Source organism: Rhinopithecus roxellana, chromosome 1 (genome assembly GCF_007565055.1).
Source record: "Rhinopithecus roxellana isolate Shanxi Qingling chromosome 1, ASM756505v1, whole genome shotgun sequence".
Taxonomy (NCBI): domain Eukaryota; kingdom Metazoa; phylum Chordata; class Mammalia; order Primates; family Cercopithecidae; genus Rhinopithecus; species Rhinopithecus roxellana.
Window position 1 is genome coordinate 117,708,153 of NC_044549.1, and position 16,042 is coordinate 117,724,194.

At 42.2% G+C, this 16,042-nt stretch overlaps 1 protein-coding gene and 1 pseudogene across 1 annotated transcript in view; one reads left to right on the forward strand and one right to left on the reverse strand.

Moving 5' to 3' along the window:
• The window catches only part of SLC7A14 (solute carrier family 7 member 14), a 117,823-nt gene that overhangs the window by 80,378 nt on the left and 21,403 nt on the right, over nucleotides 1-16,042 (forward strand). Inside the window, exons 3-4 of the mRNA XM_010371594.2 lie at nucleotides 1,161-1,397; nucleotides 3,358-3,575. Coding sequence (XP_010369896.1) covers nucleotides 1,161-1,397; nucleotides 3,358-3,575 — 455 coding nt within the window. The remainder of the gene's footprint in view (nucleotides 1-1,160; nucleotides 1,398-3,357; nucleotides 3,576-16,042) is intronic.
• Nucleotides 5,404-6,876, reverse strand: LOC104666986 (annotated as a pseudogene).

Sequence of the window (16,042 nt, forward strand, 5' to 3'; positions counted from 1 at the left end):
CCTACCCACTGGCCCACACCCAGAATTCCTAGCACAAAATAGGAAACTCCCAACTCCCAGAAGTTTGATATGTTCTTAACCTCTTTCTAATTTATTCTCTAATTATGTCAAAGAATGAAGCAATATTCCAGTGCATTTTAGATACAAGTGGGCACATGCATTACCTGGGGAGCTGGTTAAAATGCAGCATCCTGATTCCTGTCTCCTGAAATTAGGATTCAATAGATGATTCTGGTGGAAGTGGGCCCTGAACCCACTTTGTAAAACACATGGCTCTGCTCACCTGGCCAGCCTCGTCTCCTCCCAGTACCTCGGTGCACACTCCCCTCCACTCAAATACTTCATACTGTCTCTCTCTGCCCTGTCTTTGCCTTATGTTCCACCTTCTTCATCCAATTAATCCCTACATATGCCTCAAAACCCTCTAAGTACATGTCTCACATCTCTCCTGTCATTGTTATACATTTTTAGATTGTCAAGCTTACACAGCCTACAATGGGCACTGATGGCCTCTCTCCCCTTAAGGGCAGGGGGATATGCCACTTGTCTTTTTTATACCCAGTGCTTCACACCCTGCCATGCACATGGTAGGACTCTAGAAGTGTTTGTTAAATTACCTTTTGTGCATGTGCTAAATTTCCTTGTTAATAATTAGCAATTTATTTATATTTGCATCTTTTATCTACCCCCTAGATATAGTACATTGTTTTCACAGCTTGCTCAAAGTATCACTGTCAAATGAGGAGCACTTTCTATAATATGTAAAAACCAAAAGAGAAGAAGTTTGTGCATAATATCACCCTGGTGCCATCAAGGGTGGGGGTCGTAATGAGTTGGGCCCATGTTCACACCGGATATCTGACACCTAAGGAACACGACAGAGACACACACAAGTGGAATATTTTCTAAATAAAGATCGGTTTACAATAGTTCGGTAGAATTAGTTCTTATCGCCTTGCTAGTCATTCAAGTTCGCATTTTTCAGAAGTGAGGTTGGAAGAGGTAAGAGTTGGCTTTGAATCGATTCATATACATAAAACTTTGTGTGTTTGTTCTGAGATCCTACAGAGTCTCAGTATGTTCTCTACCCAAGATTGTTAGCCACAGGATGTCAGCTTATCTCCTGAAGTCCACCATCTGTGTATGTCTGTCCCTTGCAGGCGTCTGCTATGCAGAGTTTGGAGTTCGAGTCCCCAAGACCACAGGATCTGCCTACACCTACAGCTATGTCACTGTCGGGGAATTTGTGGCATTTTTCATTGGCTGGAACCTGATCCTGGAGTACCTGATTGGTACTGCGGCCGGAGCCAGTGCTCTGAGCAGCATGTTTGACTCACTGGCCAACCACACCATCAGTCACTGGATGGCGGACAGCGTGGGAACCCTCAATGGCCTGGGTGAGACTGCCACATCCTCCTACCCTCAACATGCAAACTTACCAAGCCCTATAAATGAGTTCTCCTTTCAGAAAGCAATTTGGCAAAATGTATCAAAAGCCTTAAGTATATCTCTTTTTTTTTTTTTTTTTTTTTTTGCAAAGTAATCCTTTCTCTATGAATCTATCTATCCTTAAAAAATAATTTTAATGTCCATGGAAGCATTATACAAAAAGATGCTCATCACATCCTTATTTACAATAACAAAAAGTTAGAGACAGCCTAAATATTCTACAGCGGGCAAATGACTAAGTAAATTGCAGACAAATACTATGTAGCTAGCAATTAAAAGGACGATTAGGGAAACTTGTAATAACATGGATTATGTTTTAATGTAATGACATATGTCAAAGGATACAAACCATACATGTGCATGTCAATAGCTATATAAAAATAAAACCAATGCAGAAAAAAAAAGAACTGTCAGCAATTTCTCCAGTGGTTTCGTCAGATTTTTTTTCCAAATTTCAATGAAAAAAAAATTAATGAATAAAAAGGGTTCCAGCCTAGAAGAGGTCAGGAAGGCGTAATATAATAGTGAATGCTAAACCATCAGAAGCTCGTGTAACAAATACCATGAGACCTCAGGCTCCATCCATCATTTGCCATCCACTCTTTTTATTATTATTATTATTATTATTTTTGCGACAGAGTCTTGCTCTGTTGCCCAGGCTGGAGTGCAATGGCATGATCTCAGCTCACTGCAGCCTCCATCTCCCTGGTTCAAGCAATTCTCCTGCCTCAGCCTCCTAAGTAGCTGAGATTACTACTCAGCCACCACGCTCAGCTAATTTTTGTATTTTTAGGAGAGATGGGGTTTCACCATGTTGGCCAGGCTGGTCTCGAACTCCTGATCTTGTGATCCACCCACCTTGGCCTCCCAAAGTGCTAGAATTACAGGCCTGAGCCACTGCACCCAGCCACTCTCCATCTTGATGCCTGATAAACTCAAATTCGAGGAAAGCTGAACAATAGTTGAGAAAGCTTTGGAATCTTGCCTCAGAACTTCCAAGGAATGATCCTGTGGCTGTGTCAAGTCATCTGACTTCGATGTTCCTATCTCAAAAGAACTGACAAAAATGCTGAGCACCCAAGTACCATGACAAGATAAAAATATAAAGAACAAACCTATTCAGTGTACTGATTGTGTAGAATTTTAGGTCTAAAAGAGTCCTCCAAAATCAGGTCATTCATGTCCATCACTTTACAAATGAGGTCCAGAGAGATAAGTCAACTTGCCCAAGGCCACACATCTGGCTATGGGCAAAAGTACAGCTGAAATTCAAGACCCCTGACAGCTGAGTCAGTGCCTTTTCCACTCTATAGAGGGCAGGAGTCCACTGGCCATTGGGCAAAACCAAGCAGGCAGGGCATGTTCACTGGTTATTTTTTTCTCTGCAACCACATATACACAAAAGGACAGAAAACCCCTGTTCCCATCATTTTCAAAGACACACATTCTTAAATTTGTTGATAAAGAAAAGGTTTGGGAATGGGATGGAAATTTTACTGATTGTAAAGTTAACAATAATGAAGATAAAAACAATTTTCAAATAACATGTTAGACCTAAATATGCATCCCAAATATCCCAGGTCGGTTCCCACTTCAAATGTTCTGTGCCATGCTTCCATAGGCGCTATTGTAATGTCACACCACATAGCCCAATTTTTGGTCCAGGATATCAGATCATCTTACCTATCTACCAAATTCTGCTCATTTGCAAATAGACACTTGTATCTGCTTGTGGACTACAGCATAGGCATGTGTAGGTGCACACACATACACACACACACACACAGTTCTTTTTACAGACTTACTGCCCTTCTTAAAGCTGAGTGCGGATGCACTGGGGTAGGACCAGGAGTTTGCATGGCCCTTTCTTCCTTCCAGACAATGTCAAATCATGTCTTTCCTCTCTAGGGAAAGGTGAAGAATCATACCCAGACCTTCTGGCTCTGTTGATCGCAGTCATCGTGACCATCATTGTTGCCCTGGGGGTGAAAAATTCCGTAGGCTTCAACAATGTTCTCAATGTGCTGAACCTGGCAGTGTGGGTGTTCATCATGATCGCAGGCCTCTTCTTCATCAATGGGAAATACTGGGCGGAGGGCCAGTTCTTGCCCCATGGCTGGTCAGGGGTAAGTTTATTCCAAACACCTGGTATGCCTGTCACACACTCTGCCTTCTACCCTGTGACCAGCCTAAGACATATTTTCAAGAAAATGCTATTCTGTTCCATAATTACCACAGCACCCTCTTTATCACCTTTTGATCTGAATTTAGTTGGAATATCCTGAAGAAGTGGTTCTTGTGTGTGTTTTTTTGTTTGTTTTGTTTTGTTTCACAAGCATTTGTTAAGATCCTATTTTATACAAATAACAATAATAGATTCAATGTTCCGGCAACCTGCAATTGCCTAAAATTGTGCTAAATGGCGTTGCATGTACTAACTCATTTAATCATCCTGATAATCTTGTGAGGAAGATATTTACATTCTGCTCTTAAAGATAAAAAAAAAAAATCCCATTCAGAGAGTTCAAATGGCTTGCTGTTAAACACACAATGTAAGTGGCAGAACCCAGTCAAGCCAGGACTGCCTGACTCCAAAGTCTGTGCAAGAACAGCTCAGTTCTATAGAATTATCTCTACAGTCTACTAAGGGAGATAACAAGAACATAAATACACAAGGCAATAAAGGAGGCCAGGGAAAGGGGAGAGTAGGGAAGGGATGAGTTTTGCCTGGGTATGAAACTAGGAAAATAACAGTTTTTAATTGAAATGTCAGCATTTGACTCTAGGAGGAGAGTCCCACTGGGGTCAGAGGACAGCTGAGCTGGCCTAATGGAGGGCTGTGCTATAAATCCCATTCCAAAGGCATAGTTCATGACAGACGGGTTTACCTGGTGTGGTCTAGGGGTTAGCAAGAGGGTGGACCGGACCAAAAGGACATTTTCAGATCTCATTCCATGATCTGGCTAGTGTGGTTTATGCTAGAGAAAAATAGGAAGGTCAGAGTGGCAAATTCTTTATACTAACAAGTGGCTGTGAGTTGCACCTGGTTTCTTTCTCTAGGATGACTAAAAATACTTACGTTGTGGATTTATTGGTGAAATTCACTAGCCCACCTTTTTTTCATGGTAGAACATAAATCAGAGAATTTTGAGCTGTCAGGGACCTGAGAGGTTACCTGGTCCTATCCGTTCATTTAACAGATGAACAATCTAAGGTCGAGAGAGGCAAATCTGCCTAGAACTGATGACAGAAAGTAAGTCCAGGATTCCACCCACTTTGCTTTTGTAGATTTTGCTTAGACTGGTTTTTCTCCAACATGTCCAGGGATCAGAAATGTTTCTTGGAGAGCACTCAAAATCACTTCTGTTTATTCTGAACCATGCTATGCCGTTCAATGCAGAGAAATAAGCAAGGAAGCAATTTAAGCCAAGATTCCTAGTCTTCTCCTTATCTATAAGAATTCCACAGAACTGCAAAGTTCATCCCTCCTCTTTGAAATGAAGAAATACTGAAACTGCTTAAATCCAAAAGAAGAGACAAAGAAACACTGCTGGCCCCATTCTGGATCCCCAGATCTATATTATCTTACGATACAAACTGTTCCTTTCCTATCATATAACAGAAACAATAAATTACAAGAGTGAAAAGAAGGAATGTTTTCCTGGAACTCAGTTGCATTTTCTTTTCTTTTCTTTTTTTTTTTTTTTTTTTTTTTGGCAGAGTTAGCTGAGATTTTATTTTGGGCATTATAAATAAAGCAATTGAATTGTTTTGTAGCTGGAGGCATGGGCAAGAGGGGTCCCCAAGCGGTAAACTCCTCCGCGGGTGGGCTGAGAGCTGGGGCTGAGCCTCAGGTGGGTCCCCTGTTCCCTGTGCTCCTCTGCACAGCAGCCTCCCTCCCGGGCTCTGGGGCAGCCACAATAGGGGCAGGCTGGGAGGGGCTGTGGCAGCTCTTCACTTGGGCAGGACGTCAGAGGACTCGGACACCAGCTTCCCATCGCGGGTCTCGATCTCCTTCACAACCATGGCCCTGGTGGAGCTGGTGGAGCTGGTGCAGCTGAAGGAGCTGGAGCCCGCGACAGAGCCAGAGCTGGAGCCTAGGCCATAGCTGAGGCCAGGACTTGTGAGGCCCCCATAGACCAAGCTCAGACCACTTGCATAGCCGCTGGTGGTCTTCATATGGATACTCATGTTCTGCATCCCAGACTCCAGCCGGCTCTCCTCACCCTCCAGCAGCTTCCTGTAGGTGGCGATCTCGATGTCCAGGGTCAGCTTGACGTTCATCAGCTCCTGGTACTCATGCAGCTGCCATGCCATGTCCTGCTTGGCCCACTGCAGGGCGGCCTCCAGCTCGGACAGCTTGGCGTTGCCATCCTTAATGGCCAGCTCCCCACGCTGCTCGGCATCTGCGAAGGCGACCTCCAGGGAAGCCCTCTGGCCTTTGAGGCCCTCAATCTCAGCCTGGAGCCAGCTGATGTTCCAGTTCATCTCAGAGATGTCAGTCTTTGTACACCGCTGGTCATCTCCGTGCTTCCCAGCCAGCCTCTGCAGCTCCGCATACTTGATCTGGTGCATGCTCTCAGCCTCAGCCTGGCTGTGGTGGGCAATCTCGTACTGCGCCTTGACCTCAGCGATGATGCTGTCCATGTCCAGGAAGTGGCTATTGTCCATGGACAGCACCACAGACGTGTCCGAGATCTGGGACTGCAGCTCCTGGATCTCCTCTTCAAACAGCTGCCCTTCCAGGCGAGACTCCAACTCTACCTTGTTCATGTAAGCTTCATCCACATCCTTCTTGATGAGGACAAATTCATTCTCCATCTCTGTATGTTTATTGATCTCATCCTCATATTTGTTCTTGAAGTCCTCCACCAGCCCCTGCATGTTGCCAAGCTCCGCCTCCAGCTTCAGCTTCTCCTGACTCAGAGTCTCCAGGTGCCACCTAAGGTTGTTGATGTAGCTCTCAAACATGTTGTCCATGTTGATCCCAGCTGTCTTCTGCTGCTGCAGGAAGCTCCACTTGGTCCCCAGCATCTTGTTCTGCTGTTCCGGGAACTGTATCTCGTCGATGAAGGAGGCAAACTTGTTGTTGAGGGTCTTGATCTGCTCCTTCTCCTAGGTGTGCATGGCCTGGATATTGAGGTCCACCTCCAGGTTAACAGGGCTCAGCAGGCTCTGGTTGAACGTGACAGCGGTGATGCCTCCTATGCCGCTGGCCCCACCATAGCCTCCGCCCAGGCCACCCCAGAAGCTGCTGCTGCCCACTCGGGAGAGGCTTGAGGAGCTGATGCAGGCACCAGGCCCACTCATGTAGAAGCAGTTGCTGAAGGCCTGGGGGCCAGAGGTGGACACCTGGTAGGACTTCTGGGTCACCCTGATGGACATGGTGGAGGCAGGAGTGGAGGCAGGTGGGCTGGACCAGGCAGAGATGCCAGAAGGAGCTAAGAAGCTGCTTCTTGGTCCTCAACTGCATTTTCATTATAGCAAGAAAATGTCCTCAGCATTAACTTTTTCTCATCTGTTATGTGGCAAAACTAATTGCACCACATGTTTGCAAAAAAACAGCAAAATCTTAGATGTTTTTATATGCAGCTTGTTATGGTTGGCAATAGTTAAAACTACACGAGGAAGGAACTAGTATTTATTGACTACCTGTTAAGTTCCTGGCATCGGATTTCATGAATAGTATCTCACTCTTAAAACAAAACTTTTAAGCGGTGCTGTTATCCCTAACTTAAAAGTGGAGAATCTTCGTAGAGGCTGGGAAACTGACCTGACCTCACTTAGCTAGTCAGTTCCAGGGCTGGGGTTTCTGCACAGATCTGTGTGACTCCAAAGCCCTTTCTACCAACGGAGTACCTTGTGTATCATTATCATTCTCTCTGAACTTTCTTTAGTGAGTAGTAAGGTAATAAATCTGACATGTTATATTTCCTTTAAACTCTCATGAAGTCATAGAATCTTGGAGGAACATTGAGAGATAGTCTAGTTTCTTTTCTTATCTTCAGATGGAATATAGTTCAACTGACCCAGGCTGCATATGCATTGTTTATGAAGACATCCTGTCAATGCAATTCTAAAACTCTTCTTAATTACTTGATTGATATTTAATTTTCAAAATCCTCCTATTAGCTCACCCAAATGGCACACCCTCTAGTTTAGGCCCCACTTAAAGACTGGAAAGAGTTAATATTCTCTGTGTAAATGTTCTTTACCCATCCTGAAGAAGATGGAGGCACATTTTAGCATTGCCTTTAGCCTTGTGTTTTGTTCTGGGGCGTTTACTCCCTTTGGGGGTCTCCCTTTCCTTCTCAGGGGCTCCACATCCTTCCTCAATCAGGAGCCCGCCTCATCAAGGAAGGCGCTCATCATGCCAGCCTTGGGGTTCCCCACTTATACATCCTGGGTTCTGACTAACTTTCCTAACAGATGATCAGAAGTCAGGCATAAGAGGGAAATGAAGGATGCTTTTCCTAACATTGAACATTTTCTTTATGACAAACTCTTTCATGCACACTTTAAATTTAATCTTCACAACAGCCCTGCAAAATAAGTACAGAGATCTCCACTTTTACATACAAATAACTGAAGCTTAGAAAAGTTAAAGTCACAGATCTAGACAGTAAGTAATAGAGCTGAAATTAGATCCCAGTCCTGGATGGGCCAAAGTACTTATTTACCCCACTGCCACCTGGGTTTGGGGCCATGGAACTGGTTATCTTCTTTTGCACTTCTGTTCACTGTCCTCATTCCAATCCAAGCTTACTGCCTTGAGTAGTTTTGTCATTGGTCAAGAAAAAAGCTTGGCTGGGATTGTGAATGTTTTGCTGCAATTCCATTATCCCTAAAGGAAACTTGGGGATGATGTATGTCCTAGTGAATGTGCCTAAAAGTATCATCTGAGAACAAAGGACAGCCCAGTATGAAGATGTTGCTGATTCATCCTCTCCGCACTCTGCCTGGCCTTGGATTTCTACGTAGTACATTTCCTTCCTAGTGAATGGGCCTGTACCTGTTATTTCTCACCATTGGTTTCAGGACATTTTTCCGAAGTCCAGCAAAGTCATTTTGAATTTAGACCCTATTTTTTAAGGTCTGACACGGTCTCATGAGCATGTCATACACCAAGGTAATACACATACTCCTTACTCTGTTACCTAACAATTGTCTACAAAAGTGTGTTTCCTCATCAACAGATACATGAACTTCTTCACTCCTTAGCAAAACCCTTACCTCTACCCCTGACTGGGGACTAGTGCAGAGGTCCAACCCACTTTATTCTTCAATTGCTTTAGGTAGGATGGAATGGAGGAAACCATTGTGTAGGAGATGATGTATAAGAATAGCATGACATGACTTTCCACACAATTCTCAAAGACTTTGAAAGAGTTAATGAACAATCAATCTATCCTCTAACCATGGACCCCTTATAAACCTACTCTTTCCCCTGCTCCAAACACTTCCTTCCAAAGAAAATAGTTTAAGGAATGGTTTACTCACTTACAGGTTCTGGGTCAAATGCTTCTTTGGTCTTGAAGAGTTTAAGAACAACAAACATTTTTCCCTGTATCAAGTAACTCTGGCCTTCAGCTGAACCCCTGCTTCCATCTGCAGTTCGTCAGCCCTTGAACATTGTTGGATGTGTGTTCCCTTCATGTTATTTGTTCTTGATAGTATCTTATGGTTTTTCTTTAAGCAAATAAGACACTCTAACAGCACAAATAGCTCCCACGAAAATGGTCCATAGCAATCATTTGTGGGGAATCCTGACAGCCTCCAAACAAAGGAAAAGTTGTCTTTCATGTTCTCCACATCTGAATCCATCTGTGGGAACCTATTAGTACATTCCACTGTCACTGGGGACAGGCTGCTAATAGAGCTGGGGCATGAGGGTGGAGAAAATGCTATGAAAAGTTGGAATTTCATCTTGTTGCCTAGAGAGTGAATAATATAAAGGCGCCTAATTATCTCCCAGGCATCTGGAGACTGGCCGAGGCAGAACGTGTGAAGGCTGCCTCATCTGAATGCCTCTCAAATATCAGCAACACGCAGGGTGCCAGTTTTTACGGACCTCACACACTGAGTAGCAGGCCACTAATGACATTACTTTTGACAACTAACTAAGCAGAAGCCCTCCAGCAACTGAGGCACGTGCTGCTTTCCCACAACCCCATTCTAGAGGGATGAACTCTGTTCTGGATCAGCTGGCTGAGTTTTTATATCAGGTTGACTTCGAACAACAATCTCAGCTATATCATCAAATAAAAAGGTCAATACTTTTTTTTTAGATAAAGTCTCACTCTGTCACCCAGGCTGGAGTGCAGTGGCGCCATGACAGCTCACTGCAGCCTCAACCTCCCTGGCTTCCCACCTCAGCCTCACTAATCTTCCCACCTCAGCCTCCCAACTGGAACTACAGGTGCACACAACCACACCCAGCTAATTTTTTTCAATACTATTTTTTAATTTTGTAAAACATTAAAGCAAAGAGTTAGGATAACATACCAATAAACCCAGAAATACACATACACTTGCACACAAACACACATACACATATTTCGCCCACCAATTTTATTCACAGATGCTCACCCCCAGGTACCGCACACGGGCTTTTATGCATGGAAGTCTATCCTAATTATAAACACCAGTGGTCAGATCTGAGATCTGGACAGAGTGACATGGAAAACAGTTTCAGTGGCACCCACATACAATTTCATTTCATGAGTCTTTGCATTTACCAATCAGGGACCGTTTGCTTGCAAGGAAGAAAAGTTGATTCAAACTAACTCAAGTAAAAAGATGACCCTTTTTGCTAATTTTATTATCTTCTCTTTAATAATTGTTTATTTCATCTATGTCTTTTAGGCCAAGTTCGGTTTGACCTTGGTGGGTGTGCTGGTCTTTCTTCTCCATTTGCCTCCACTCCCCAGACCTATTCTCCACCCTTCATGACCTGTTCTCTGCTGCAGGTTGCTTCCTGTTGAATTTAGCCAATGGGAAATATTATCAGGTCAGAAGGTGAGAAGAAAGCAAGGCCAGAGTATTTCTTCCTTGCTGCCTCCTAGCCTTGGCACCACACTGGCTGTGCCTCCACAAGGCAGCTCCTTCTAGGAGTCTCTGACCCCTAGCTCCGGCTCCTGCCGGACTCCAGGACACCATTCCACTCCCTACACTTAGGCCTCGGGATGACAACTTCTCAGTGTTGCTAAGTCTCTGATACTTCAACATCCCTAGTCAGCTCCCTTAACCCCACCTAAATACTCCCCAGACCTGCCTATAGTCCCTCACTGAAATTTTGTTTGAATCATCTGAGTTATTAATAAATTCTCTTGACTGCCTAATGTGGTAGAACCTCCACATGTTCTGCCTTTGATCTGTCCAGTCTTTCTTCAATGATACTTGCTTTCTAGTTCTACATATGCAAATGCAGGCTAAGAGACATCCTCTTCGCAAGTTTACTTCCTCTTTTCCCTACTTGGTCATAGTTAACTTTCTGATAGCTAATCATTTTCAGTAATTGCCATCCCTTCTCTCGTTCATTTAGAGGAAAGTAGCATTTGTATTTTATGAATAATATAGATGCTTATTAATCTTGTTCAGTTTGTTACCATAGTCAAGATTGCATTTGGATCTTGCAGTATCCTCTAGACTCAATCTCCGTAAAATCAAGCTGGGTACTGTTTGCTCATGACTATATCCCATCACTAAGCACAGTGCCTGGCACATGGTAGCACTTAGTATACACAAGTCAAGTTCTAAAAGGAGGAAGGTGGGGGAGTAGAAGGAGGAGAGAAGGAGAAGGAGGAGGAGTTTGTGCCCTTGGGTGTCAACTGCTCTAGAAAAACTTAGAATTGTCATAATAATACTGGTGGTAAGAGCTAATATTTATTGAGCACCTACTCTATTATGGACTGCAGTTTACTCTATTATCTCATTTTATCCTTGTAACAACACTATGAGCCAAGTGCTATTATTATCTCCATTTAAGTAACAATGAAACTTAGGCTCCAAGAAGTTAAGAACTTATTCTAGGTCACCAAACTAATATGTGGCAGAATCAACCTGGGCCTGACAATCTACAAAGTCTATGCTCCTAACCAAAGCCAATCACGCCCATGTGCGTGGCTCTAGGATTTCTTCTGAAGCTTACAGTGGACATCACATTGACTCCAACTGCCAGTACTGCACATATTTAACGGTGTCCTCTGCATCTTCCACTGAGTCTTCTGCTCTTCAAATTAAACATCCCCAGGTCCCCAGTTCTTCCTTACATGGCATGGTTCACAAACCTCTCACCTTTTTCTAAGATTGCTTTGCCCAAATTTATATGGTTGTTGTGCCAGGTCACTAAATGATTTACAAGAGGAGTGTATGTAATGCATGTATATGTATGTAGATGTGTTTGCATGTGTATGTGTGTTTATATGTATTTGTGTATGTGTGTGCATGTTTGTGTATGTACATATATGTGTCTGTGTGTGTAGAAGGGAAGAATGGATGTTAAAGGAAGAGAAAGCAGGACCTGTCTTTCTGGTTTTCTTGTGGGTACTTAGTAGGTGTATTTATGGGGTACATGAGATGTTTTGATGCAGGCATGCAATGTGAAATAAGCACATCATGGAGAATGGGGTGTCCATCTCCTCAAGCATTTATTCTTCGAGTTACAAACAATCCAATTACACTCTTTATTTTAAAATGTACAATTATTATTGACTATAGTCACCCCGTTGTGTTATCTAACAGTAGGTCTTACTCATTCTTTCTACTTTTTTTGTACCCATTAACCATCCCCACCTCCCCACTCCAGCCCCCAACTATCCTTCCCAGCCTCTGGTAATCATCCTTCTACTCTCTATGTCTGAGTTCAATTGTTTTTATTTTTAGATCCAACAAATAAGTGAGAACATGCAATGTTTGTCTTTCCATGCCTGGCTTATTTTGCTTAACATAATGATCTTCAGTTCCATGTATGTTGCTGGAAATGACTGGATCTCATTCTTTTTTATGGCTGCATATACTCCATTGTGTTTATGTGCCACATTTTCTTTATCCATTCATCTGTTGATGGACACTTAGGTTGCTTCCAAATCTTGGCTATTGTAAACAGTGTTGCAACAAACATAGGAATGCAGCTATCTCTTCAATATGCTGATTTACTTTCTTTTGGGTATATACCCAGCAGTGGGATTGCTGGATCATATGGTAGCCCAATTTTTAGTTTTTTGAGGAAACTCTAAACTCTTCTCCATAGTGTCTGTACTAATTTACATTCCCAAAAACAGTGTACAAATGTTCCCCTTTCTCCACATCCTTGCCAGCATTTATTATTGCCTGTCTTTTGGATATAAACCATTTTAAGTGAGGTGAGATAATATCTGATTGTAGTTGTGATTTTCATTTATCTGATTGTCAATGCCTGTTTGCCATCTGTATGTCTTCTTTTAAGAAATGTCTATTCAAATCTTTTGCCCATTTTTTTTATCAGATTACTAGATTTTTTGCTATAGAGTTGTTTGAGCTCCTTATATATTCTGGTTATTAATTCCTTGTCAGATGGGTAGTTTACAGATATTTTCTCCTAGTCTGTGGGTTGTCTCTTCACTTTGTTGATTGTATCCTTGGCTGTGCAGAAGCTTTTTAACTTGATGTGATCCCATTTGTCCATTTTTGCTTTGGTTGCCTGTGCTTGTGGGGTATTGCTCAAGAAATTTTTGCCCAGACTAATGTCCTGGAGATTCTCCAAACATCTTTCCAAACATCCCCTAAGGGTAGTCTTACAGCCTATGAAAGAGATTTTCCAAACATCTTTCCAAACATCCCCTAGGGGTAGTCTTACAGTTGAAAATGCTGGATGAAAACAAAGTACAAAAAGGTAAATGAGTTCCCTAAGACATAGAGATAGCCAGTATATTGATTTATTTATAACCCCGCTTATTTCCACAGAGGACTTGAACGTGTAGAATAACTCTGTTTTTATTGGGTTGCCTGTGCTTGTGGGGTATTGCTCAAGAAATTTTTGCCCAGACCAATGTCCTGAAGATTTTCCCCCAATGTTTTCTTGTGGTAGTTTCATAGTTTGAGGTCTTAGATTTAAGTCTTCCATCCATTTTGATTTGATATTTGTAGATGATGAGAGATAAAGGTCTAGTTTCATTCTTCTGTATATGGATATCCAGTTTTCTCAGCACTATCTACTGAAGAGACTGTCTTTCCCCCAGTGTATGTTCTTGGCACCTTTGTCAAAAATGAAGGACCTATCTTAAAGTGAGGCTTTTCTTGATCAGGACTACTTAGTGAGCCTGCAGTCTAGCATCCATTCATCCTTGAAGACCAGTAATATTTTCTAGGATAAGTGAAAACAAGCACATTTCCAAGCCTGTGAACCTCCATGTATGATGAAGTGAGATCTATTTTCTCTCCTTGTCTGGAGGCCAAAGACATTTTCCACACCCTTGTATGAAAAAATTTGCTGTAGGGAAAGCAGGAGGTCTCTTCTCTTCTGGAAAGTAGCCATCTAGAGATGGAACCAATTATGTTTGAGAAGTTCTTTCTACCTGGTTTATTAGAACAGACCAGGAGTTCTTAAATTTTCTTGTGCCATGGACCACCTGGATGTCTGATGAAGCCTGTAGATCCCTTATGAGAATTGTGTTTTTAAAGGAATAGCCTAATTACATAGGAATTCAAAGGAAATCAATTATGTTGAAATGTAGTAGTAAGTATTTTTAATTTTATTTTACTTTTAAATTATAATCTAGTAACAATGTGCTTCTCTATTGGGATTTATATGTTAACATCTATGTCTAATAGCTATCATAATTTGAAGGTAGTAATAAGCATAAGTGATACTTCAAAATCTCTACAACAATTCTCATATGAAATGAAAATATCTGATTGCTATTGGTGACACAGGCACAGGTATTGCTAGTTTGACACCCACATTCATAAGAGAAAGAAATGCTAATTCAACTAGAAGGTAGTGAGAAAACATATGTAATTCTTTCCCAGCAAAATTTATAGATGCCCTGAATTCCATGGCCTCCAGGATAAGAACCTGGGAGTAGAGGGTTGAAACATTAGAATCCTAGCTGAGAGACACTGTAGGAAACACCAGCTCATTTTATAGACAAACAAAGTTTGCTTCTGAAGGTTTGAGAAGATCTTTGATTCTGTGGTGTACCTTACAGGTTCTGGTATTTCGTATTTTGTCTTATTGAGAAGTCAATGAGGAAGTTAAGAGTGAAAATTTTGGACAAGTGTCAGCTTGGCACACATTTTGATTTTCATCATTTATAAACTGAATGCGGAGAAAAGAAAAATAAAATGGTCCAGTCTACAATGGGTCTCACCTCCTGGACCACTGACTAGGGCTTGCATTTTTTTCCCTCATCGCATACACACAAGTCCAAAAACATCTCTCACCTGCTAAAAGGACATCCCCAAGCATTCAAAGAGGTCCTTTTTTTTTTTTTAATTGTTTTTCTTTTTTTTTTTTTTTATTATACTTTAAGTTCTAGGGTACATGTGCATAACGTGCAGGTTTCTTACATATGTATACTTATGCCATGTTGGTGTGCTGCACCCATCAACTCGTCAGCACCCATCAATTCATCATTTATATCATGTATAACTCCCCAGTGCAATCCCTCCCTCCTCCTCCCTCCCCATGATAGGCCCCAGTGTGTGATGTTCCCCTTCCCGAGTCCAAGTGATCTCATTGTTCGGTTCCCACCTATGAGTGAGAACATGCGGTGTTTGGTTTTCTGTTCTTGTGACAGTTTGCTAAGAATGATGGTTTCCAGCTGCATCCATGTCCCTACAAAGGACGCAAACTCATCCTTTTTTATGGCTGCATAATATTCCATGGTGTATATGTGCCACATTTTCTTAATCCACTCTGTCACAGATGGACATTTGGGTTGATTCCAAGTCTTTGCTATTGTGAATAGTGCCGCAATAAACATACGTGTGCATGTGTCTTTATAGCAGCATGATTTATAATCCTTTGGGTATATACCCAGTAGTGGGATGGCTGGGTCATATGGTACATCTAGTTCTAGATCCTTGAGGAATTGCCATACTGTTTTCCATAATGGTTGAACTAGTTTACAATCCCACCAACAGTGTAAAAGTGTTCCTATTTCTCCATATCCTCTCCAACACCTGTTGTTTCCTGACTTTTTAATGATTGCCATTCTAACTGGTATGAGATGGTATCTCATTGTGGTTTTGATTTGCATTTCTCTGATGGCGAGTGACGATGAGCATTTTTTCATGTGTCTGTTGGCTGTATGAATGTCTTCTTTTGAGAAATGTCTGTTCATATCCTTTGCCCACTTTTTGATGGGGTTGTTTGTTTTTTTCTTGTATATTTGTAAAGAGGTCCTTTTTTTACTTAAAGCTAACAATGAAAATACCAAGGTGGGTAACCCTCATTCAAACTTCAATAGGTTCTTTCAAAGAAAGTAGCCACTCTTCAATGGAAGGTTTTCACTGACATTTTGACATATACAATACATTCCCAAACACCCCTGGAGCCATGTGGACTCCTGGCAGACAGACTGCCAGCAGACGTGACTGGATACTATCCCCT